The sequence below is a fragment of the Eptesicus fuscus genome, chromosome 2 (assembly GCF_027574615.1).
Source record: "Eptesicus fuscus isolate TK198812 chromosome 2, DD_ASM_mEF_20220401, whole genome shotgun sequence".
Taxonomy (NCBI): Eukaryota; Metazoa; Chordata; class Mammalia; order Chiroptera; family Vespertilionidae; genus Eptesicus; species Eptesicus fuscus.
In genome coordinates, this window is record NC_072474.1 from 49,516,256 (window position 1) to 49,541,648 (window position 25,393).

Genomic DNA, 25,393 nt, shown 5'->3' on the forward strand with positions numbered 1-25,393 from the left:
TCTTTAAAATGAAATTCATCAAGCTGGATCTTAAGTAATTGTCATTCATTTATTTGCTGACTGGAATTTATTTATTACCACGAACCGGAATTAATGTTGGTTTAGTTACAAAAATAAAGACCAATAAAACATATCCACTATTCTCCGGGGCTCACAATCTAGCAAGGGAAGCACAAATTCACGACTATGTAAAGATATGTATTTTAATTTTTATATAGGGTGATAAGTATTATATAAAAAGTGTGTGCAAGATGTTGTGGAAACAAGAAGATAGGGCAATGCATTTGACCTGGGGTGGAGCAGAAGTTTGTTACACAGCTTTATATGGATATTAACTTTAAGCTGGCTTTAAAGAGATACTATCCAACAAGAATTAGGAGTAAGGCCAGGGCTGAGTGGGGACATATAGTTCAACACTGCCAATCAGCGAGGCCAGCTCTGTTCAGACAAGGCGGCTGAGTCAGAGACAGGATTCCTCAGCTGCTACCACCTAGTCCAAGCCCCCATCAGCTCTCACCTGAACTGGAATGCTAGGCTCCTAAATGGCCTTCTTGCTTCACTTCTCTCCCTTCTACAGAACATCAAGATGTATGCCTTTAATATGATGACCCTCTCCTTAACACATATTTACAGAGCATCTGCTTGTATCTGGCACTCTGTTAGACACCTGGATCAGTGAGTAAATAAAACTGACAGAAATCCTTGTCCTTGCTGAGTTTATTTCCTAGTAGCAGGAGAGAGTCACATAATGGTAAGTATAAATACGTTTTAGAACATATAGAAAGAGGTAGGCACTGTTGTTTCTTTAATTGAGCAGAGACAAGATATCAATAGTGGAGTGGGAGCAGGTTGAAATTTTAAATAGGAGGCCAAGATGGACCTCACTGAGAAATTGGCATGTCAGCAAAAATTTAAAAAGGGGGGAGGAAGTTAGCCATGTAGACAAGTGGGGAAGAGTGGTACAGGCAGTGGAACAGCCAATGTAAACAACAAAAGTGGGACAGCAAAGAGGCCATTGTGGCTGGAGCAGAGAGCAAGGGGGAGAGAAGTAGGATGAATCAGACAGGAGAAGATTTGACTTTGGGTGGTGGGCACATGGTCCTATATACAGATTCTGTAACTTAGTAATCCACACATGAAACCTATATGTTCATGTTGACTAATGTCACCCCAATAAAATTTAATTTAAAAAAGTAGTAATGAGGGTTCATCTCACAATGGGATGGTTTGGGTTTTCTAAGGAATCTTGCTTTTACTTGGTGGGAAATGGATTTTGAGGTTTGGACTGACTTATATTTCAAACAGAAACAATATGGCAACTGTGTGGAGGATAGACTGGAAGGAAATGCTGAAATAGGAAGAAAACATGGGAGGCTGCATCAGTAACCCATGAGGGAGAAGATGGGGCTGCATTCAGGGGAATAAGCAGATGAAGTGATAAAGAGGGGTAGGGTTCTGGATATATTTTGAGGGCAAAGCCAATAGGATTTGCTGATGGATTGGCTGTGAGGTGAGAGAATGAGAAGATTTAAAGTTGCCTGACCATCTAGAAGGGTAGAGTTTCCATTACCTGGATTGGGAAAGACTACAGATAAAACAGATTTGGGGATAGGATAAGATAAGGAGTTCGAGGTTGGACATATGAAGTTTGGGATGTCCCTTTCTACACTGACATTATTTTCATGGTTTATTGTTACACAGAGACTTGAATCTGAATTCATGAGAGAGGTTAGGATAAAGATACTCATTTGGAAATCATTGGTATATAAATTGTACTGAAAGTACTGAACTGCATTGAGTGAAATTACAAAGTGAATGTGTATATATAGAGAAGAAAAGAAGACCATGTACGGAGAAAAAGAAAAACTAGCACAAAAGGCTGAGAAGGAGCAATCACTGAGGTAGCAGGAACACCAGGCAATGTAGTTTCCTGGAAGCCACATGAGGAAAGTTACCATCAAGGAAGAAAGAATAGTCAACTGTGTCCATTGCTGCTGCAGAAAGGTAGAGGACTGGCCTTTATGTTTAACAATGTAAAGCTCATTGTTAAATCCAAGGACTCATTGGTTACTCTTACAAAAGTAGTTCTAATGGAGTGGTGAGGATAAAGCTTGATTGAATTAAATTATTTGCAGCCTGTTTCAGAACCATGTTCCCCAAACTATTCCTGTTTCTGCCCTGCATATGATTTTCCTGCCAATTTCCTTGCTGTCGTCTCATTTCTGTCTTCATATCAGTTTTGAGTTTGGTGCTTGGCTCATTTCCATGGCTATAACTTTGACTCCCTTAAATAATGACTATGTGTCCCTGTCATATTGCCTCAGATGCCTCAAACATGAATTCCTTCCAGCACTTCCTTACTCTGACCCTTTCTACACTGACATCATTTTCACGGTTTATTGTTACTGGATTTGTCCTGGCTTCAGACGGGACCAGGTACAAGTATCAAAGAGCTTACCACCACTTGGGTGGTTGGCTAAGCTTTCCTGGTGCACAGATCTGACCAAGCTTCTTTCTTTCCTTCACTCAGTCTGGTTCACTTTTTTCTGATGCAATCTCCCCAAACTGAGGCTGGGACCCTTCATGTTTTGAGCTGGCTGGAAGACCTAGTTTCTCTTAAGTGGCCATGTGGCTTTCATGAAGAGCTCTATTTTCCCAGTAGTCTGTCTTCCTCTGAATTCCTTTGAAGCTATTTTGGAACTTTCTCTTTCAAAGATCACCCTATATGGGAACTTCCACTAAGTTCTCGTCACCAAGAGCAGTATTAATATTCATCTTATTTGTATCACTCTATGCCAGGCTATGATGAATATTAGGAACACACAGATACAAAGAAGGTCAGAGGATTCCTAATAGATATTTGTCATCGAAAGAAACATGACAAGGAGTATTCTTCAGGGACTTATGTTGGTCCTTATGTTATGGCTCTATTCGATACCAAGCTGGGGCCATAATGATGAGGATGGTAATAGACTGCCAAATCTAAATTCCCTTGAAAAAAAATAAGGAAATGATGGGATAACAATTGAAGCTTGTAGAATAATAACTGCTAAAGGATACTATCCACAAAGAAAATTCAAACTAATTCTCTTTGTCAATGTGCTTTAGTTTAAATATTTTATAAAAGCTTCCTAAAAATAAACACAATACCTTAGAACAGTGGTTCTCAACCTTTCTAATGCTGCAACCCTTTAATACAGTTTCTCATGTTGTGGTGACCCCCAACCATAAAATTATTTTCGTTGCTACTTCATAACTGTAATTTTGCTACTGTTATGAATCGTAATGTAAATATCTGTGTTTTCCGATGGTCTTAGGTGACCCTGCTAGCGGTTCTCAACCTGTGGGTCGCTACCCACAGGTTGAGAACCGCTGCTGTAGAGCCTAAGACCATCGGAAATAATTTTATGGTTGGGGGTCACCACAACATGAGGAACTGTGTATTAAAGGGTCGCGGCATTAGAAAGGTTGAGAACCACTGCCTTAGAATGACCACAGTGATTAGGTTAGGCATCCTAATAGAAACCATGTGTAAAATTCACCATTTACTTATGTTGACAATAATGGAGAATTTTGGAAGGTGTCTGTGGTATTCAGCCTCCAAGATGGCCCGCAGTGATCTCTCCCTTATCCACACACCTGTAGAGCCCCTCTACCATTGTACTCGATAGAATGAGGCAGAAATGCTGGTATGTGACTTCCAAAGCTAGGTCATAAAAGACATCCGGTTTCTGTGTTGCTCTCTCTCAGAACATTCGCTCTGGGGAAGCCAGATGCCATGTTAGGAAGACACTCAAATAGCCCTATGGAGAGGCCCACATGGTCAGGAACTGAGCCTCCTACCACTACCAGGAAGAAACCCAGTGAGAAAGCATTTTGAAAGTAGATTCTCCAGCTCCATCTAATTCTCCACATATCTTCAAGCCCCTCTAACATCTTCACCGCAACCTCATGAGAGTTCCTGAGTCAGGGCCCTTTAAAAGCGAAGTACCTTCCAAATTCCTGACCCACAAAAATTGTGCGAAATGATATTTCTTGTTTTAAGTTGCAGTGTAATGTTACTTAGCAATTGGTAGCAAATACAGTGCCATATGGAACTTCTTGAAGGTACTATCCTACCTCAAATCCTAGAGTGCTAAAATCAACTTCATTTATCTGATCTCCCAATGTACAATTTAATTTCCATTTGAAAATGTTTTCAGAGTTCTGGACATTTTAATCCTTTACCTTGGTATTTGTCAACATTTAGCTGGGCTTCAGCTAAATGTTGAATTACTGTTTTGCCACCACTTTGTTAAATTATTGTCCTGACACCACTCATTAGTAGTATGACCTTAGGAAAGATGTGCCTCAGTTTTCTTGTCAGCATCATGATTATAATAAAAACCTAATTCAAAAGACTACGTAATGATTAATTAGGTAATACCTAATTATATATATGTAAACACTTAGCATTCTGGCTTATAAAAACTACTGGTGGTGGTGATGATGATGATGATGATGAGGAGGAGGATGGAGAAGATAAAATCTTGTTTTCAACTTGCTGGTAAATTCTTTAAACATTTTTAAAATTGATTTGAGAGAGAGAGAGAGAGAGAGAGAGAGATAGAGAGAGAGATTGATTTGTTGTTCCACTTACTTATGCATTCATTGGTTGCTTCTTGTATGTGCCTTGACTAGAGATCAAACCCACCACCTTGGCATATTGGAATAACACTCTAACCAATGGAGCTACCCAGCCAGGTCTTGCAGGTAAATTCTTATGAGGTAAAAGAACCTTTGCAATTTTGTATAGTGGTCTCAGTTATTATCCCCTACTTATTCCTGCACAGATGTAATTACCTCTATAATAATCATTACTTAATATTACAACATACATATTTAAATTATTACAACATACATATTTCTCTAATTTCTTCACTCCCTTTTCTATAGCTCACAATAAAGCAAGCATGTTTCATGATAGAAGCACATACTGCTTGGACATTTAAAACACAATTTTAGCAATAAATTTAATTTTGATGATTATTTATATATGTATATATTTTAATGTTTGTTATTTCAGAGAGAAGAAAGGGGATGAAGAGAGGGCTAGAAACATCAATGATGAGAGAGAATCATCAATTGGCTGCCTCCTGCATGCTCCATATTGGGGATCCAGCCCACAACCTGGGCATGTGCCCTGACTGGGAATCCCACCATGACCTCCTTGTTCATGGGTCAATGCTCAACCACTGAGCCACACCAACTGGGCATTATTTATATTTCTATTGCTTACTCTTTTGACAGGTAAGTGACCTGTTATTAAATCTACTAGGGGCCCAGTGCATGAATTTGTGCACTTTGAAAGGAACTATAGGCCCCAAGGCTGCAGTGGGCACAGGGGTGGGTCTCGGCCCATCCTCTGAGCCCTTGCCCAGCCCCTCCCACCACGGCCCCCTCTCCCCAGCCCCTGTCTGCTAGCAGCCCCGCTTCTGCCACCACTGCTCCCACATGTTGATGGTGCCAGCCCCAGGCTCGCACCTGCTGACGGTGCAGAGCGACTGGGGCTGGCGCCAGCAGCGAGTGCGAGTGGGGCCGGCACCATCAGTGGGCGGGAGCAGCAGCTGCTGCCTCAATTGCCCCTAAGGAGCAGAGGGAGGTGGAGAAGCCCTCAGGGGTGATCAGCGCTGGCAGCGGCTGTGAGTGCCGAGCGGGACCATGCTGCGTGGAAGCAAAGAACTTTCAGTAACCACCAGAGGCTCCCCCTGCCCATGACAGAGAGACCGGCGCCCCACTTTGGTCTGCCACCCCCCTCTCACCTGCTCCACCATCCCACCATGGCCGACGCCCGCCATGTTACGTGTGTGCCCCCTGGTGGTCAGCGCACAACATAGCGAATGGTTGTTCAGTTGTTCCACCGTTCGGTCTATTTGCATATTAGGGTTTTATATATATATAGATATATATATATATATATATATATATATATATATATATGTATATATATATATATTTATATATATATATATATAATGAAAATGCATAAATGGTTCAACTATAGCTTTGGCCACATATGTGAAAACTTTGTGGGGTAAGTTAAATATCCACAATAGGATTAATTTTAAAACTTACATAGAGTTCACTTCATTTTAAAAAGATTAGGCTATATTTCCATTTCATAGTTAAATGTAACTTTGATTTTCCCTTCCTAATGGAATTTGACAAATGAGGAAAAGAAAACCTATTTGTAATGTAGACCTGCTAATAGTGACAAATAGCTGTTACTGTGGTGCCTCATTGTTCTCAATCTTATCAAGTTTAAAGCAATAGGATTGAACTAAATGACCCATAAAGCCATCACCCCCCCACCACCACCACCACCAGATTTCTACTCATTCTCCAACAGGGGAACTCACAAACTCAGTTCTTCCCCTCCAAAGGCTACCAAAGATGAAAAGCTTGGCGGAATCTTTGTTTCAAAAGGACTATCTAGTCTTAAAGGTGAACCCTACCTGCCTTTTATCTTTGGAGTAAGTTAAAAACTTTACTAGATAATTTCGAAAACTTTCCCCCAGGATTCCTGTCGCCATGACACCAGCACTAGAAACATTACTAACAACAATGGAGGGCTTCCTGGAGGCTGAGCACTATTTTAAGAAACTCACGTGTTTTACCTCCTTTAATCCTCACCTCAACCCTGTTAGCTACTGTTATTCCCAGTTTACGGAGTGGCCTGGTGTCTCATTATGAGTACTCTACATTGTCCACTCACCGGACAGAAGGGAGAGCATTCTTACTTTCTCCATGGAGTCATCAACACCGGCTTCTTCCTGCCAGTAACAGTGGGAGTTGAACTTTAAAATGTGCAGTCCTTCAAAGTGAGAAGTAAGACAGGCTGTTCACAGCAAAGGGATAAACATATGGTCTAGAAGTACATTTTGAGTGTCACAACGCTTTGCTTGGAGGTTGTAAAATCCAGTCCTCCCACTCTCCATGCCCACCCGACATACAATACACCCATACACGGGGCATTTGCTTCAGCCACTTTAAATAATTTAAGTTTGATTGCATACTACACATATTAGAAATGGAACGTATTTTATGTTTACTGGCTTTTTAAAAAAAACTCAACTCTCACACTAAACATCCATCGGGTGAATGAATTATTTCATACAAGAAAGGCAGCAAATAACATAGAAATTTGGAAAGATCAGGGCTCTGTCTAGGAAAGAAAAACCTGCCTGCCTTTCCAGATAATCAGTTGGCTTGATGGGTGCCTAGAGGACGGGTTTCTTGTGACTATTTGATTTATCTAATTAAAGCTGTTGCTATTCATTAGTATTTTTTTCCCCATGGAAACAATATCTAAGGCACACAGCTGGTTCCAAAAGGGCTTTTTCAAGCATACAATAGGAGCAAAGCTTTAAGTTAGAACTTAGAGCCTAAAAGGTGCCTCTCACCTCTGCAGTAAAGAGCCTTGAATTCAAATGCATTTGCTTAATGTCAATTCAACCACTCTGTGGGAATGGGAGGGAACATGGGAAATAAAATGTTACAAAATATTATTTTGCATATATATACCCTTTTCTATATACTGAGTAAACATGCACTTATACATTATATATTTCACATAATTATGCATGCTCACATATAATATTATACAGGGCTGTATATTCAAAACCCTGAAATAAGACTTATGGGCAATTGAAGGGATTTCTAATTTTGACCTCTCTTGCTTTTTGCTGTGAGCACAGCCTTAGAAGCCGACGAGCCTGTGAGTTCAATGTGAATTAAAATGGCCCTCAGTGAGTAAGAAGCCCACAGGATAGCTCTCTCCTGGTTCCAAGTACTAATTCAGATCTGATTATTAAGGTGGGTCTCCCTGACAGATACTGGAATTTACCAGGAACAGAGAAGGAAACAAGGTCAGAATGACTCAGGAGCATTTCTGATCTCATCCAGAATTGTCCAAAGGTTACTTTAGTCACACTAAGACATTGGGAGAACACTTAGGTAAGAAGACCTTTCAAAACTAGGGGAACAGAAAAAAAAAAAAAAGAAGAAGAACTCATGGACCTGCACAACAGTGTGGTGATTGTGGGGGGGAGGAGGTGGGTGGAGGTGGAAGAGGGCAGAGAGGGGATAAATGGTGATGGGAAAACGAAAATAAAATAAAAATAAATAAGTTAATAAGATCTTATTAAAAGTAAAAACAAACAAACAAACATAAAAACTAGGGGAACATATTCCAAAGTCAGTGGGAGAGTGTTCTGTGAGATTGGAAGTGCTGTGTTTAGTTAGAAATGGTTTTCATGCCCATGAGTTGGCTGCGCTGGCTGCTGAGGGCACACGGAGAGGACAGGTCACCAGAGCCGGCCAGAAAACTCCTCTGCACCTACTGGTTTCCTAGGGGCTGTGTGTGTGGTAATTATACAGAGAACAACGCAAGTCTTATGGACGGGCATATATGTTTATAGGGACTAAAATAGAGCACATTAAAGTCAGGCAGGTGCTTGACTAGGGAATGCAAACCCATCTTTACAAAAGAAGCTCTGGAAGTTTTTATTTAAATGTTTTCAGCAAAATAAACTGTTACTAGGAAAACATCTTGTTGTAAATATAAGAAGGGTCTGCAGGCCTGAAATGTATCTGCCTGGTTTCTCCTTCCTTGGTAATCCCACTAAGCCTAGAAGCTCAGCAGTGAAAGTCAGATGTCCTTGCACCCTTTGTCAGCCGTGGCTGCTGGCAGAAAGATCAGCTTTCTGAGCTTAAAGTAAACAGTCTTTCTTGACTAATGACCCCTATAAATATAAAGACTATATATTCAGAGATGTCTTTTGGCCCAGGAGGCTCTTGCATGATCTAATGGGCCAATCTACAGAGAGCAAAGAGTTGTGTTGGAGACAGTGACTGATTTAATGAAGCGCTGTGGAATGTGCCAAAGAGGCCTGTTCTGAATTTATCTCTTTCACTGTTCAGTGGAATAATCAGCAAAAGTCATTGTTTTAAGATTTATTCATTCTGAGTTTGTATTATTTGGTAACAATGTATTTGGAAGTTTATCTGCATTATTTAAAAAAAGTATGGTACTTAGCAAATGTGTAAGGTTAATGAGATAACAGAGGAATGGTTTGTTAAGTTTTGAGTGTAAGTGTTTCTAAGGAGTTTGGATATTACCATTTATAAACAATCCTATATAATAAAGAGGTAATATGCAAATTGACCATCACTCCAACACACAAGATGGCCGCCCCCATGCGGACACAAGATGGCCAACAGGTAGGGCAGTTTTGGGCGATTAAGCCTGCAAGGGAGGGCAGTTGGGAGGGACAACATCTGCAGGGGAGGGCAGTTAAGGGCGACCAGGCCTGCAGGGGAGGGCAGTTGAGGGGGACCAGGCCTGCAGGGGAGGGCTGTTGGGGGCAACCAGGCCAGCAGGGGAGAGCAGTTGGGAGGAACCAGGCCTGCAGGGGAGGGCAGTTGGGGGGGACAAGGCCTGCAGGGGAGGACATTTGGGGGGGACCAGGCCTGCAGGGGAGGGCAGTTGGGAGCGACCAGTCCTGCAGGGGAGGGCAGTTGGGGGCAATTGGGCCAGCAGGGGAGCAGTTAGGCATCAATCAGGCTGGCAGGGGAGTGGTTAGGGGGTGATCAGCCTGGCAGGCAGAAGCAGTTAGGGGCAATCAGGCAGGCAGGCATGCGGTTGGGAGCCAGCAGTCCTGGATTGTGAGAGGGATGTCCCAGATTGAAGAGGGTGCAGGATGGGCTGAGGGACACCCCCCAATGCACAAATTTTATGCACTGGGCCTCTAGTATATTAATAATACCCATAGATCACAATGCTTTGATGCATTAGTTACATATCATTTTTAGCTATACATTTAAAGAGAATTCTCCCTAAATAATTTTGCTGGTTTCTCTCTAGTAATCCAAAAGTAATAATTAAATAATTTATTTCTTGATTGACTTAATAATATAGATAAAATAGCATTTACTGGGTTCCCACCCTTTATTCTTTTTTTTTTTTTAAATTTCTTTATTGATTAAGGTGTCACATATTTGTCTTCATCCCCCCATTCCCATCCCACACCCCTCCCCACGGATGCCCCAACCCCCTGTTGAACTTAACCATTGGATAGGCTCATATGCATGCACACAAGTCCTTTGGTTGATCTCTCCCCGCTCCCCCCACCCTCCCCTATCCTCCCTCTGAGGCCCGATAGTCCGATCGATGCCTCCTTGTTTCTGGTTCTGTTCTTGTTCCTCAGTCTATGTTGTTCATCATTTCCCACCCTTTATTCAATAGTCAACAAAAATTTGTTGTGTGCCTACTGTGTGGCAAGCCCTTTTGTAGGCATCAGGGATGATACCAGAGAACAAAACAAAGAAGAAATGAAGAAAGAAAGAAAGAAAGAAAGAAAGAAAGAAAGAAAGGAAGAAAGAAAGAAAGAAAGAAAAATTCTGCCTTTGTGGAGCTTATATTTCCCTAGATGTTGGAATTAAAACAATAAACAACTCAGACATGACCCCTGCCTACAGAGAGTTTATATTTTGGTGCAAAAGATGGCAGTAAGTCGGGATAGCAATTTTATGAAAGTAATTGGGTGGTAATGTAATGTAATATACAGGGTGATGGGATACATGGTCATTCTGCGGCCCACTTTAGACAGAGTGGTCAGGGAAGCTCTCCTAAGGAAATGAGATTAAGCTAAACCAGGAAGGATAATAAGCCAGGTATTATAGAGCCAGGGGAAGGAAGGGAGAATTTTTCAGACAGATTGATAGTCCAAGGCAAGGAAGAGTTTGCTGAGAGAGAGAGAGAGAGAGAGAGACAGAGAGAGAGAGAGAGAGAGAGAGAACTCTTATGACCAGAGTTTACTGTGAGCAGCCCCCAAGTCCCAGGCGGGTGTGGTCACCCATGGTAAGTGCAAAGGGAAGAGTTTTAAGAAATGGGGTGGCAACACTAATTTGTATTTATTAGTGTTGGCATTCATTAGTTGGCATTCATTCAACACTAGTTGGCATTCATTCTGACAACTGGAGAATGGATGGCAGATGGACAAAGAGGTTGCAGGGAGATCAGTTTGGAGGCTGTGTAAAAATGGTGAGGATCTGGACCAGTGGTTGCTCAGGAGATGGAGAGTAGGTAATGGCTTTGGGATATATTTTGGGGGTTGATTTGAGAGGATTTATTTAAGAATGGAATGGGGATGAACAGAGTAAAAGGGAGAAACTAGGTCTTCAATGCCAAATATTGAGACAGAAAAAAGACTGGGATAGAAATTAGGTAGGGAAAGAAAGGGTATTGCAAACAACCATGAGTTCACTTCTTGACATGTTACATCTGTGATGTCTATTGGACATCCACGTGAAAGTGTAATAAAACCTAAGGGATATATGAATCTGAAATTGAAGGACAGTGTCTAGGCTGAAGGCATAATATTGTTGCCACCAGCAAATGTAAAGTGTTTAGAACCATAGGCCAGGATGAGATCACCTGCATGGTCAATTAGTCAACACCTGTATCCTCCCCCAAGGAAAGACATGCTTAGAGAGAGGAAGGAGGAGGGGGAGAGAGAGAGAGAGAGAGAGGGAGAGGGAGAGAAGGAGAGAGAGAGAGAGAGAGAGAGAGAGAGAGAGAGAGAGAGAGAGAGAGAGAGAGTTGTGAGAGAAACATCAATTGGTTGCCCACCTTACATGTCTGAACAGGGATCAAACCTGCAACCCAGGTATATGCCCTGACCGGGAAAGGAACCAGCAACCTTTCAGTGCACAGGATGACACTCAACCAACTGAGCCACTCCGGCCCAGCAACACTTTTTTTTTTTTTTAATGTGGACTCACAATTAAAAAAATATATACAAGGCATACTGCTTAGTCATTGTGGACAAACAAATGTATAAATCAAAGCTTTTATCCTCAAGATACTTACATTCTGGCAGTGAGAACAAAAAGACATGAAAATGAAAGTACATGTCCAAAAAAGGGGCAGGGGACACTTCCATAATCCAGAGAGGAATTACTATGGGCATCGAGAATGAGTCACTTCATCATGGTGTTGGTAGTCCAAGACCATACATGCAGGACTGACCAAGATTCAGGGGGATTGTAAAACCTTAAAAAATGGATGGTTTATATATATGTACCTATTTTTTCTAAGATAGAAAATTATCAAATTGAAATTGTTAAATTCTCAAAGGATTTGTGAATCAAAACAGATTAGAGGCATTGCCATAGGAGATCAATTTAATCACTGTCTTAATTTTGGAAGTTCAAAGAAGGAGTAAAGATATTTCTGGAAGTGGGGAGAGTGCAAGACATGAGCAAAGAAACATTATGAGAAAGAAAAATGCAAGGCATGCTTGGGAATGGTTTTAGACTTGTGTGATTGGGATGGGGATTAATATAGAACAGTGGAGAAACTAAAGCTGGAAAATAGGAGGAGGCTGAAATGGGGGACAAACTTAAATGCAAACTAAGGAGATGGACTTTCTCGTATAGACCACGAGGAATCATTGGATTTGATTCAATTAAAAAATATTGCTCGTCTCACATTCAGTTCTTATAAGTATATCTCTAGGGACACATGATCTCGCTCATCTAGGGGAAATGATGAACAACATAGACTGATGAACAAGAACAGAACCAGAAACAAGGAGGCATCGATCGGACTAGCGGGCCTCAGAGGGCGGATAGGGGAGGTTGCGGGGAGGGGGGAGAGATCAACCAAAGGACTTGTGTGCATGCATATGAGCCTATCCAACGGTTAAGTTCAACAGGGGGTTGGGGCATCCGTGGGGAGGGGTGTGGGATGGGAATGGGGGGATGAGGACAAATATGTGACACCTTAATCAATAAAGAAATTAAAAAAAAAATAGTGAGCATCTGATACATATAAAGCAAAGTGTGGTATCCTGGTTACAGGGGTGGGGAAAGGGCTAAAATTTCTGCATAGAATAACAATAGTTAGCAATAATTAACATTTATCCCTTGCTTACTATGGGCCCATCTCTTTGCTAAGTGCTTTACATGGATTATCTAATTTAATCCTCACAACCCTATCAAGGTGAACCCTATTGGGATAAAGGGCAGTTAAATTCCTTGTCCTCAGCGATATGGGTAGGAAAAGTGGAATCATTATTCAAACTCTTGCAGTGCAGCTAGAACACTTGGTTGAAGGTCCCAGAATATTCTGATATACTGCTGCAGCCAGAGATGGCCATGACATCATGCTTCTCATCAAAGCCAGGGCTATGGACACCTCTGGAGTGTACCAAGGAGTATGTGAAGGGACAAAATAAATGCTGCATATTTTAATAAACTATCAACTTTATTTTAAGATTTTTTAGAAAAATGTGTATGAAAATAGATGTGGGTATTCATGGTTCTAAAAATCATATTAATTTTTAATGAACATATTTTATAACAAATATTCAGAAGCGTGAACAATGACAAATGTGATATACTTTTACACAGTGAATGATCCATGTAACCGGTACCAAGATGAAGACAGAACTTCCAGCCCAGCAGAAACCCCCCTTGCCCCTGCACCATCACCAGAGCAATCACTATCCTGACGTCCAACACTAGTGATTACTTTGTCCTGTTTTAGAGTTTTATATAAATAAAATCATTTAGTATGTTCTGTTTCAAGCTTTCTTCTTTTTCCAAAAAGATTCATCTCTATTATTGCATGTGGCAGTAGTTTGTTTATTTAATTCGCATTCGTTTTTAAGGTAAAACATAATGCCACAACAAATTATTTGCTGTTTTAGAGAACACACCCTCTTTTTTGAGAAAGCAATTCAGTCTCCTTTACCCTCTGGTCACTTTGATGACAAAGTTTGAGCAACACAGGAAGAAGCACTGAATTGGGGATCAGGAGAAATGAATTCTAGTCCTCCTCCACTACGCATAGCTGTGTGACCTGCAGTAAGTCACTGAAATTCTTGAACTTAATTTCCTACATTAATAAAAGAAGGAAGCAAAGTTCACTTTAGTCTACCTTAGTATGAGTTGCCTTTGCTTCAATTCTAAGCGGACTGGGTTTAATTTAAGGAAAGACTATAGAGGAAATAAAAATTTTCCAAAATAAAATTATTTTTTTCTATTATAAAAGAAAAACATGTGTACTGTAACAGTTCAAGCAACACCAAATGGCATAAAGGAAATTTAATAATAATTGCTCAATCTTACTTTCCCACATATACAAAAGCAATGTTAGTTTGGTGTTAATATGTCTATGTATTTTCTGTTGATACAACTATATGTTCACTTAATAAGCTATATTATGGTTTTTTCTGAAATGCAATCATACTGATATATCTTATTCTGTAATTTTCTTTTCAGGGGAATTATTTCAAGATTGGAATATATGTTCCTGTTCATTTAACGTCTGCAGAATTAATATCTGCCTGATGTGACATAGCATCCATCCACTGTAACCAATCAAATATTTCTCTTGATTGATATTTATATGTTTTCTAATTTTCTTCTATCACAACATGCTTCAATAAACATCCATGTACACATACTATTATAAACCCTAATGTTCTTCTTCTGTATGCTAGATAGAAACTGTCAGATTTGTTTCTAAAAAGTTGCTTATTTTTCATTTTAGTACTTGAGTTTTGAGCAGGTTCGAATGTGAAATCTGAAGCAAAAAAAGAAACAAGATCTTAATTCTACATATTCATAGGAAATGGAAATCTGAAACATAAAATACTGAGTATAACTTAAAGGCTCATGTTTGAAATAGCTGAAGACTGAAATCAGAAATGTGAAAAGATGACATGTTTTCCTAAGTAACAAAATGAATCATGATTTGACAATGCAATATCAAGAATTAAAAGGCAAAGAAAAAACTTTGTAAATCACAGAAATAAGCCATTCATTTTATTCTGTAGATAGGCAGCAGAAATTGTGTCTCAATACCAATTTGGAAAACTTACAGTTAAAGCCTTTTGTGGCATCTCCCCTGACCTGCTGTCCTAGACCAAGGAGGTACCCTTCCCCACACCCATCTAGGACCCTGCCTCCTGCAAGCTAGGGTAACATAGTCAGCTTGCATGTGAGAAACATGCAGTATTACATAGAAGAAGATGTATTTGTTCTGTCAATGTTTCACTTTGAGGCTGGTCTGGTAGAAATAATTTTCCTAAATCCAGTAAGATCTGAAACACCAAAACCTCTACCACTCTCTCAAGAGAAAACCAGATAAAAACTATCATCACGTGAAAGAAGAGGAGGAATGGGGCTGGGGAAAAGGAGGGCAAAATGCCTAGGAGACCACTGAGAGAAGGAAAGAGGGAGGGAGGGAGACCAATTGAGGAACCCCTTCATATGCATCCTGACTCCAGGGGAAAAGTAAAGAACCTTTTATGCACCACCTCTGCCCTCTGTATGCAGCTTGAGCGTCAAAGTTTTATTTCTGGTGGTGAACTGTTCCTTCCTGCCCTTCCAAGTTTTAAGGGCATAGCTAAGGGGTTGCGTCTGCAATGTGCAGGGTGTGATTCTACAATAACGTGCTCTTCTTTGCACCAGAAGATAGTGCTACTTATTCATCTTCGTGGTACATGTTGTTTTCTATTCACAGGGATGGTTTTACACTAATCCTGTTACTTCATTTCCTTGGATTCCATGGTGACCAGCTGGTCCCTGTGCAGGCAGCTGCTTGAGATTGTGGAATAGCTAATTGGCCAGCAGTGCGCATGAGCCTGTGACCTCCACCTCATGGATTGAGTGCTCAATCATCAACTGGGTGTGGGCTTCAGTCACTCAGAGCTGGACAGTCAGGGCTCCAGCAACAATTAATTGTGAAAAGTCATGCCGTGTCCATGTCTTCACTTAACCTCAATTTGTTATCCATAAAATGGGAGTAACAATTGCTCTCTCAAGTGTTTTTGGGGAGGGTTAAATGAGCTAAAATATTTAAAACATGTACCTCAATAGGTAAACACTCACTCTTTGGCACCCCCTGGTAAAAATCAAATACCATGGTGTCTTTCCTTTGGAAGTAATTCTTAGGTGTGTCTACCTAAGAAGTAGCTGGCCACACTGAGCAGAAAGCAGTGGCTAACAGAAAAGCCTTCTTCACATCAGTGTGCAAAAATAGGTGTGCAGGTGTTTATGGAAAGCCTTACACAAAATTTAAAGCCATCTGGGGTGCAATCCAATATCTCCGATTGCACCTGAGAGAATCTTGAGAAAGTCTGTGTTTGGTACAATTTTTTATCTAACTCCTAGTTTGAGTCAGAGTTTAAACCTACCTCTTCATTTCTAGTCTAGTCATCTATCTCTGATAAACTGTTCTTCCTTTTGAATTTGTCTATTAGATTGTGCCACTGTCAGAGACCTGAAATATAATCATACCCTTTTACCAGTTGGTGGATATCTGGTCTTCATTCATTTTTTTGTTTGTTTTGTTTTGTTAATCCTCACTTGAGGATATCTTTCCATTGATTTTTAGAGATTTGAAGGGAAGGAGAAGGGAGATGCTGAGAGAGGGAGACAGAGAGGAGGAGGAGGAGGAGGAGGAGGAGGAGGAGGAGGAGGAGGAGGAGGAGGAGAAGAGAGAGAGAGAGAGAGAGAGAGAGAGAGAGGTGAGAAAGACACATGGATTGGTTACCTCCTGCACCCACCCTGACAGGGACTGGGGATCAAACCTGCACCCAGATGCATGCCATGGACTGGGAATGAAATCCTCAACCCTTCAGTGCATGGTCTGATTCTCTAACGACTGAGCACACCAACCAGGGCTGGCCTTCATTCTTAATTTCTTTAATCATATTAAAGTTTCCACACTATAATTCCATCTCACAAGACTTTCAGAGAACACCAAAAAACTTTCTCTGCACAGATTAAAAATAATGACACTGAGTCATTTCTTTCATTGCTCTTTGAATTCCCATATAAAGTTATCTACCAAATATACCTTGCCTGTTCTACCAAGTGGGCCTGCGTAACATGGGTTAATGCCTGTGACATTAGTCACCATTAATTGCTCAAGAGTTGAGATCAGGTAGGCAATCACTGAGTTCATCTGTAAAAAAAAAAAAATGACTATAGTCGTATTAAGGAATAAAAGGCCCCATGGCTACCAAATGACTGCAAACTATTTCAAGAGAACTGAGAGTATTTCATAGTAACATATACTGTCCCAAACTCTGAAAACTCCAGAGAGCAGGCAGTTTGAATAATTCTTTTACTTTACCCTTCAATGGGTCATTGTTTTTCCACTTAGGAGTCTCTCTCTTTTTTTTAAGAACATAGTTTAATAGAGTCTGTCCTACTCCAAATTCTGTGCTTCTTTGATTTTTAAATAGAATTTGTGGTTTGAATTAAACCCTACTTTTTGAAAATTGACTTTTTTTGAAAAAGATTTCCCTACAATTTTTTTTTCCTACACTGGCATTCATTGAGATAGAAAAGAGGAAAGGAGCCACACAGGTATTTTGGAGGTAAGTAGCTCTTTTAGGACAATTTCTCTCTTTGTCTCTGGGGGAGCTTTGGCTAGGGGTATGCTCTGAAAGAAGTTAGACTCTAGAAGTAGGTTTCCAGAACTTGGGCATTAAGCAAATATGCACTGTATCCAGGGCATCTGACCATCCAATGTTGTACTTTGCCAAATGCAAGGAGGGAAACTACTGAAATCTGTTCGAGTTGTCATGACAGACAGGGCCACATGGAAAGTGCTGGAAAAATTCCTCCTTAGACTATAATTGCCTTGATGGACAGAAACACTGCCTTCCATCAGCTGTGGTATGCGATGGCCCAGTGTTTTGAGGCAGTGCTCGGGGTTTATTGTTTGAGGTCTCAAAGCAAAATTGAAATGGGACATTAAAAATACTGTTTGCCTGAAGGAGCTAATTATATTTTATTCCATTTTATTTATAGTGTCAGTTTCCTTCATCCCTGAGTACATAATGTGTACACAGTTTGATGGTATATTAAAAAAGAAAACACAACCAAGATATAGTTATGTGATGTATTTATGGTCATGTAGATGAAGTTGCCCAGTGGATGCATTGCTCCCTTCTAATTGAGCAGCAGGTACCGTAGAGAGCAGTTGAGCATGGACGTCAGCAAGGCACTGTAGCATAACCGTTAAGGTTCAACCTCTGGCGCGAGGCTGCCTGGGTTTGAATTCTGCTCCATACATCTCTGTGCCTCAGCTTTCCTGCCTATAAAATCACTACAGCAATTATACCTAACTCGTCAGGTTGTTTTGAGAATGAAATAAATTAATATGCACATTTTAAAGTGCTTCAAATAGTATCTTGCATAAAATAGGTGCTATATGTCTTAGTTACAGTGATTATTTTTACACTTTCATTATCATTGAGAATCCAGGATTTTGTGTCACTAAACGTGGTTCTCTGTAATGAAAAAGCTGATGACAAATTTGGCAAATTCTCTCTCTCTCTCTCTCTTTATTCTTTCATTCCCTCCCTCTCTCCCTCTCTCTGTTTCTTTCTCCTGCTTTTTCTCTTTTACTGCCTTCACCTGGCACTCTGGCTTCGTACCCACATTGCGATACTTGATATGTCCAGTCTTTTCCCTGTAGTGTTTTTAATGGCAATGAAGTGGGCAGATCCGAGTTGTCGTGCGGACGGTGGCAGGGCTGTGCTGTCCACCTCTTGAGTACGGAAAGGTAAACGCTTCAGTTGTTAGGGGCTCCCACTCCATACCCACCCCCACGCCTAACAGAGGAAGGAACATTTCTCTGTGCGGGGGTGGCTTTCATGTTGGAAGGGAATGGCTGATGGAGTTATTTTTGTTCCCCACAAATGTGGATGTTTAAAATAGTGCTTTATTCAATCGGCATAAGTGACACACAGACTATGTATAGTGGTGGAACTGGGCCTGCCAGGTGATGAGGGCCAGATCTCACCAAAACTAAGAGTCGTTGTTCTCCACTGATAACACCCAAGGGATCTTTCCTGAAAATGGCCAGCAAAGAGCCCCCATCGTGGGCTGCCTGGCAAATTCCCTGGCACCGCCACTGAACTGTTTGAAATGGATGTACCTCGGGGCCAGTGAACTGGGACTTTGGCTTCGTGTCCAGGGGGCATGCCAGCGGGTCACATTTCCTCTCTGAACCCCCCTCCAGGCAGCACTGTACTCCTGAAGGGTAAGTGTGTCCGTTGTTCTTTCGAGCCTCTTGACTCGGTGCCCTGCAGGGCTGGCATTCAGCCAGCGAAACCGAATCAGGAGGCTGCAGCTCAGGCCATAGTTAATTGGAGGTTTATTGTCTTGTCACCGTTTTAGAAGTTCAGGGAACTTTTTTTTTTTTTTTTTTGAGATTGATTGGATATTGTTGGGAGTTGAAGTAGTGTCAATTTTGACCTCATGCACTCCTTTTTAGTGACTACAATGAAAGTTTATTTAAAGCGTTATGTTTTAATTCTTTGAAAATTGCCCTCTGGTACTGCGAGCCAGCACAGTGAGGATTCTAGAAGGGACTCTTCCTATTTTGAAACAAACAGACTAGGTTTCATGGAGTGTAACTTTTGGAAAAAGGGATGGAATGTTTTACTCCTATGAAAAGTTTTCTTATCAGAATTCATCTGATCTGAGGTGAACGAGAAGACAATGCTTAGCTTTTGAGGCAAACATGAAACTACCATATGTCCAAGGGAGATTTTGAAATCCTCGTGGATTGTCCTTAAGTGGATTTGAGATGCAATGCAGAGCTTGGATTTTATTTAAGGGGGGTGGGTGGGTGGCGGGGGAACCCATTGAATCAGAGGAGAGTGAAAGTGGCCGTGAGTGACAGGTAAGGTCACACCTCTCAGACACCATCATGATAGACGCACAGGACATTTGGTTGAGAATCCTCATGCCTCCTCCACCCTCAACTTTCTCTCTCCATCTTAGAGCCTCCTCTGTACCCTCAAGTGTGTTTCACTGTGGCTAGGGAATAGACACTAAAAATATTTCTGGAATGACGTGACCCACTCTCGCCCCATCCAGGGAAAGGACGAGGCTTCACAAGAAGCAGCACATACTTTCCTTCCCTTTCTGGGAGCCCGGGGGTCGACCTACAGATGCTGCTCCTTCCATGGCCGATGGCTGCCGACGGTGCCCAGCGAACAACTGGACAGGACAGCTCAGCTACAGGAAGGTGGCCACAGTCTCGGCCCGAGCAGCAGCCCCCCAGCCACAGACCACCTCTGCCCCCCCATCCGGGAGCCTTCCCACCTCCCTCAGCCTTGCCTGGGCCCCGCCACAGGGGCTGAAGACCTGGGAGGTGGTGGCAACAGGGGCGGCGGTGTCTACAGCCTTGGGGCCGGTCCAGGCACGCAGGACCCTGCTCCGGGCAACTCTGCGGCCCCTCCGGGGCCAGGGAGGGACGCAGGACAACCCCAGCGCTCACCACTGTCTCTTCCTGTCCCTGACACCTGGGCGAGGGCTCAGAATGGAAGCCGCTGCTCCTGAGCCGAATCGGCAGGCCAGACGGAGGGAGGTGGGGGACGGGGTGAGCGGAGCTCAAGATAGCCAGGAGCTAAAGCAGCAGCTGCAGCCGCTGCCCGAGCCATCAGCCTCCTCCCAGCAAGAAGCGAACTATGTGGAGATGTGCGCTTCCGCCGGAGTCCAGAGGGAGAGGCCCCGGGCCATGGAACTGACTCCGGAGTGCGCACCTGGGGGTCCAAGAGCCTCTAGGAGTCCCGAGGAGAAAGCCCAAGACGAGCCCAGCAGTCAAGAGTGCCAGGCTCCGACCCCCCAGGGAAACCCTGCTTCTTTGGAGCTCACCAGATCCCAGCTCTCCGGCACTGAGGAGGGCAGCAACTTCTCCTCCTCCTCTTCCTCCTCCTCCTCCCCTTCCTCCTCCTCCCCGGTGGACAAAGCAGAAGGTGGCCTTTTCCAGGATGAAGCCAGCACATCCACAGGGGCGCTGGCCACCTCGTCCTCCTCTCTAGGCTTTGAGAGCGACAGTGGTGAGAGTGCAGGGAGCTGCCAGCCCAGGGGAGGGGTGGGAGAGGGAAAGGCAGGAGGAGGTGGAGGTGGAGGAGGACGAGGAGCAGCGGGGGGAGAAGACGGAACAGAGTGCAGGGACATTATTGCCAAGTCCCAGGGAAGCAGGGGCCCCCCAACACACGAGGAGGCTCACTACATCACCACCCACGAGATCCAGCTGAGCGAGGTGGAGCAGGACATGGATTTCGACGTGGGGCTCGCCTCCCGCTGGGATTTCGAGGACAACAACGTGATCTACTCCTTCGTGGACTACGCCTCCTTTGGTGGCAGCGACGAGACCCCGGGGGACATCACCACCCCGACCGAAGAGGAGGACAACAGCTGCTACCTCAGCACCACTCCCAGCACCAACGCCACCCGAACGCCCAGCCCCTTCAGCAGTGACCCTCCCCGCCCGGGCGCAGGCAGCAGCAGCAGCAGCAGCAGCAGCAGCGGCCGAGACACGAGCAGCACGGAAGTGGGCAGCGGCCCTTCTGACGGCGGCCCCACGCCCCCACCCCCCGGGCCTGGCACTGCCCCCGGGCCCGAGCCCTTGCCGGAGCCCCCGGAGGCAGTGTCAGGGGCAGCCGCCGCCGCCAGCAGCTGTGGGAGTGCAGCGAGCCAGATCCTCCTATCAATCAAACCGACTTCCCGGGCTATAAATGAGCCTAGCAACGTGCGTGCAAAGCAAAACAGTATTTATGCTGCCAAGCATGAAGGCGACATGAGCCTCCGCGTCTCCACAGCTGCTGAACAGCGTTCAAGTCCCCTGCAGCAAGACCCGGCTGCAGCCGTGGCTCAGGACCATGCAAAGAAATTCATCGCTGTCCCGGCCCGCCTGCAAACCCGCTGCGGGGCGGTGCGGGCCAAGGAGCTGGTGGACTATTCCAGCGGGGCCTCCAGCGCCGTGAGCGAACTGGACGATGCGGACAAAGAGGTGGGTAACCTGACCTCCCGCGCCTTCCGGAGCCTGGCGTACCCCTACTTCGAGGCTCTGAACATCAGCTCCCGGGAGTCCTCCACGCTCTCAGAAGTCGGCTTTGGGCGCTGGTCCACCTTCCTGGACCTGAAATGCGGGGGCGTGGGGGCCCGGGTGGAGCAGAGCCTGCTGCGGAGCAGCGCGGCCTCGGTGGCCGCGGGGCTGCGGAAGGGCGGCGCGGCCAGGCCAGCTGCAGACCAGCTCTACATCCACTCCAGGAAGTCCCAGACCAAGGCCCTGGAGTTCGTGGTCAGCAAAGTCGAGGGGGAGATCAAGCATGTGGAGACGCCTCTGTGTTTCCAGAAGCAGGTCCAGACGGGCTCCCGCGTGGTCACCCTTCTGGAGCCTCTGAACTTACGCAGCGAGAGCAAAGCCAGCCCCCCCGCCGGGCCCTGCCGGGCCACCAAAGGCTCCGGCAAGGGCCCCGGCTCGGTGTACACGGATGACGGCTCGGAGACCCCCGAGAGCAGCAGGCCTGCCCCCCGCGCCGCCGAGGGCCCCCAGAAGAAGTCCAAGTTCGCTTCCAGTCTGCTCAAGAATGTCATCTCCAAGAAGATGCAGCGGGAGCACGAGTTCAAGATGGAGAGGGGCGAGGTCACGGACACATCCCACCGGAACCTCTCCAGCGCGTGCAAGGAGCTGGAGGGCGCCCCCGGAGGCGAGAGGCCGCGGGACAGGGGCCTGCAGAGGCAGAGCTCCCGCCACTCGGAGGCCAGCTCCGAGTACACGGTGCTCAGCGTGTCCGATGCCGGTGCGGAGGGGTCCGTGGCGGGGTCCAAGTCCCCCATCTTCAAAGCCAGTGCTCCCCGGGAGAGCCAGGCCGGCTCCGCCCGGCATGCCGCCGCCGACGGACACCCGGAGGCGGTGTGTGAGATTAAAAAGAGCGCATCCGAGACGGTCAAGGGCATCTTCCTCCGCAGTCAGAACAGCGCATTCCGGTCCTGGAAGGAGAAGGAGGCCGAGAAACGGGAAGACAAGGCCCCCGTTGGGAAGCTGAAACTCCCCAAAGGGGGCGACTGGAGGGCCGACCTCGGGGAGGTCTCGGCCAGCAAGCCCACCATCATGTCCCGTCTCTTTGTCCCCAACATCCAGCAGACACCCAGAGAGAAGCAGCCGGGGAAGCAGGCCACCAAGTACCCCGCTGCCCAGGCCCCCTCCGCGGCCGGGAGCGGGCCCAAGGCCCCGGAGATCAAGATCCGGCTGGGCAGCGTGCAGCAGCCAAGCTCGGACTTCAGCATCGCCAAGCTGCTCACGCCCAAACTGGCCGGCGGCGGCGGCGGCTCCTCCGGCCTCCTCAAGGCAGCCGAGGACCACGGCAGGGGGCCACAGAAGCTCTTCCGCGGGGACAGCCTGGAAAAGGTGCCCCAATTCCAGGTGAGGGACGTCAGGGACAAGTCCAAGGCTCAGGGCCCCCTCCACCAGGTGAGAGACGTCAGGAAGCTCATCAAAGGGTCGGGAGACAGCGGGGACAAGGGCAGCGTGACCCCAGAGCAGGGGCTGAGCGGGGCCAAGCCCAGGCAGCTGGCTGCTGCCGCGGGCGGGTCCGGATCCCTGTCCCCCTTGGTGATTACGTGCCAGGCCGTGGTGAACCAGAGGGAGGACGGCATGGACCGGGAGCCGAGGGAGGGCCTGGGCCGAGGAGCGGGCAGCGGCGGCTTGAACCCCTCCTCGCCAGAAGGGACCGTCTTGGTTCACAGGGCCTCTGGGAGGCTGCCCGTGGCCACCATCGCTCCCAATAAGCCGGAGCAGGGCTCCTACCTGCCTGTGCTCAAGATCATCTCCAAGGCTTCGGCTCAGAAGACCCCAGAGAAGGCCAGGGACGAGGAGGCCAAGGAGGAGGGCAAAGGCCCCAAGCCATCGCGCAACGCCCTGGAGAAGCTGACGGCCGCGGTGAGGTCCATGGAGGAGCTGTACAGCTTCGACAGGAACGAGTGGAAGCGCAAAAGCGACCCCTTGCCCCTGATGACGGACAGCCACGTCCTGTCGCTCATCGCGAGTGAGGAGAGGGAAGGGGCCGGCGGGGCTGAGGGGGACCCCGACAAGCTGGCCAAACGGCTGGGTGAGGTGGGGGAGCAGGGCACGGGCCACAAAGACGGAGTGGTCCTGCGAGCGGCCCCCTTGGAGCGTCTGCAGCGGAGGAACTCCAACCCGAGCTCCGAGAGCGTGTCTGCCCGCGCAGCCGCCTTCGAGAACCTGGCCAGGGAGCGGCCCCGATCCCTCTATATCCCCCCAGTCCACAAAGACGGGGAGAGAACCCAGCCCCTGCAGCCCCTCCCGCCACTCCCCAGCAACAGGAACGTGTTCACCGTGAGTGCCAGCAGCATCCAGAAAACTGGGGGTGTCGCTGGCAAGTTCCCCCAAGGGCTTTCTCCAGAGAGTCCTTCAGCAGCAAAGGGCAGCAAGTCTCAGGGACTCCGGTCCCTCAAGATCTCTCCGGCCACCCGGGCACCGCTGGATGAGGTGCCCACCAGGAAAAATGGCAGCACCTTGGAAAAGAGCAACAGTGACTGTGAAAATTACCTGACCATCCCCCTAAAAGGAAGCTCTGCAGCGGGGCCTGGGGCGAGGAGGGAGGGGCCCCCAGCCTCCTCTGCAGCCACTCTCTGCAGCTTGCCCCCTCTGAGTGCTCGCAGTCAGGCCCCCAGTTGCCCCAAAGGTTCCCAGGTCAGTGGAACCAGCCGGCCAGCTTGGCCTACCAAACCTGACAACCCACGGCAGTCGGTAGCTGCCCCCTCGGGGCCCCAGAGCCCTGGGCATCCCCCCACTGCTATCTACCACCAGCAGCCACTGCCCTTCCCCCTGCAGGGGGCCCAGCCCCAGGTCCTATGCTTCTCCCCACCTGGCATGCCTGCCCCAGCACCTGCAGGCCCAGCTCCGGTCCCCACAGATGCCTTCCAGCAGCCACAGCCTCAGCAGACCCAGCGAAAGATGCTGCTGGATGTGACGACTGGCCAGTACTACCTGGTGGACACACCGGTACAGCCCATGACCCGAAGACTATTTGACCCCGAGACAGGGCAGTATGTGGATGTGCCCATGACCTCCCAGCAGCAAGCAGTGGCTCCCATGTCCCTCCCTGTGCCTCCCTTGGCCCTGAGTCCTGGGGCCTATGGACCCACCTACATGATCTACCCTGGGTTTCTGCCCACAGTGTTGCCTACCAGTGCCTTGCAGCCCACACCAGTGGCTCATACTCCAGGGGGAAGCGAGCTCTCCCAGATGGCCGCAGAGAGCCCCAGCAAAGAGCCAGCTGCCAAGTTCACCGAGGCCCCGTACTTCATGGCCTCTGGTCAGTCTCCCACCTCCGCTTCTTCCTCGGCCCCAGCAGCCACATCCCAGCTGGTGGGGGCCAAGGGCTTCGCCCAGCTGCACGGCAAACCTGTCATCAGCATCACTTCCCAGCCCCTGGGGCCGAGGATCATCGCGCCCCCCTCCTTCGACGGCACCACCATGAGCTTTGTGGTGGAGCACAGATGA

The 25,393-nt window shown here is 46.4% G+C and overlaps 1 protein-coding gene across 1 annotated transcript; it reads left to right on the top strand.

The window, feature by feature from the left end:
- Positions 1-1,845: 1,845 nt before the first annotated feature.
- Positions 1,846-25,393, top strand: C2H4orf54 (chromosome 2 C4orf54 homolog). Its single transcript, XM_054721875.1, has 4 exons — positions 1,846-1,901; positions 18,545-18,631; positions 19,046-19,111; positions 19,954-25,393. The coding sequence occupies exons 1-4, from the start codon at positions 1,846-1,848 to the stop codon at positions 25,391-25,393; spliced, it is 5,649 nt and encodes a 1,882-aa protein (XP_054577850.1).

Excerpts from the sequence above, each read along its gene's own strand:
- C2H4orf54 (XM_054721875.1), top strand. The coding sequence starts at position 1,846 with ATGTACGGAGAAAAAGAAAAACTAGCACAAAAGGCTGAGAAGGAGCAA. Across the intron at positions 18,632-19,045 it reads CACCTCTTGAGTACGGAAAG|GGGGCATGCCAGCGGGTCAC; the intron begins GTAAACGCTTCA and ends CTTCGTGTCCAG. Across the intron at positions 19,112-19,953 it reads CAGCACTGTACTCCTGAAGG|GGAAAGGACGAGGCTTCACA; the intron begins GTAAGTGTGTCC and ends CGCCCCATCCAG.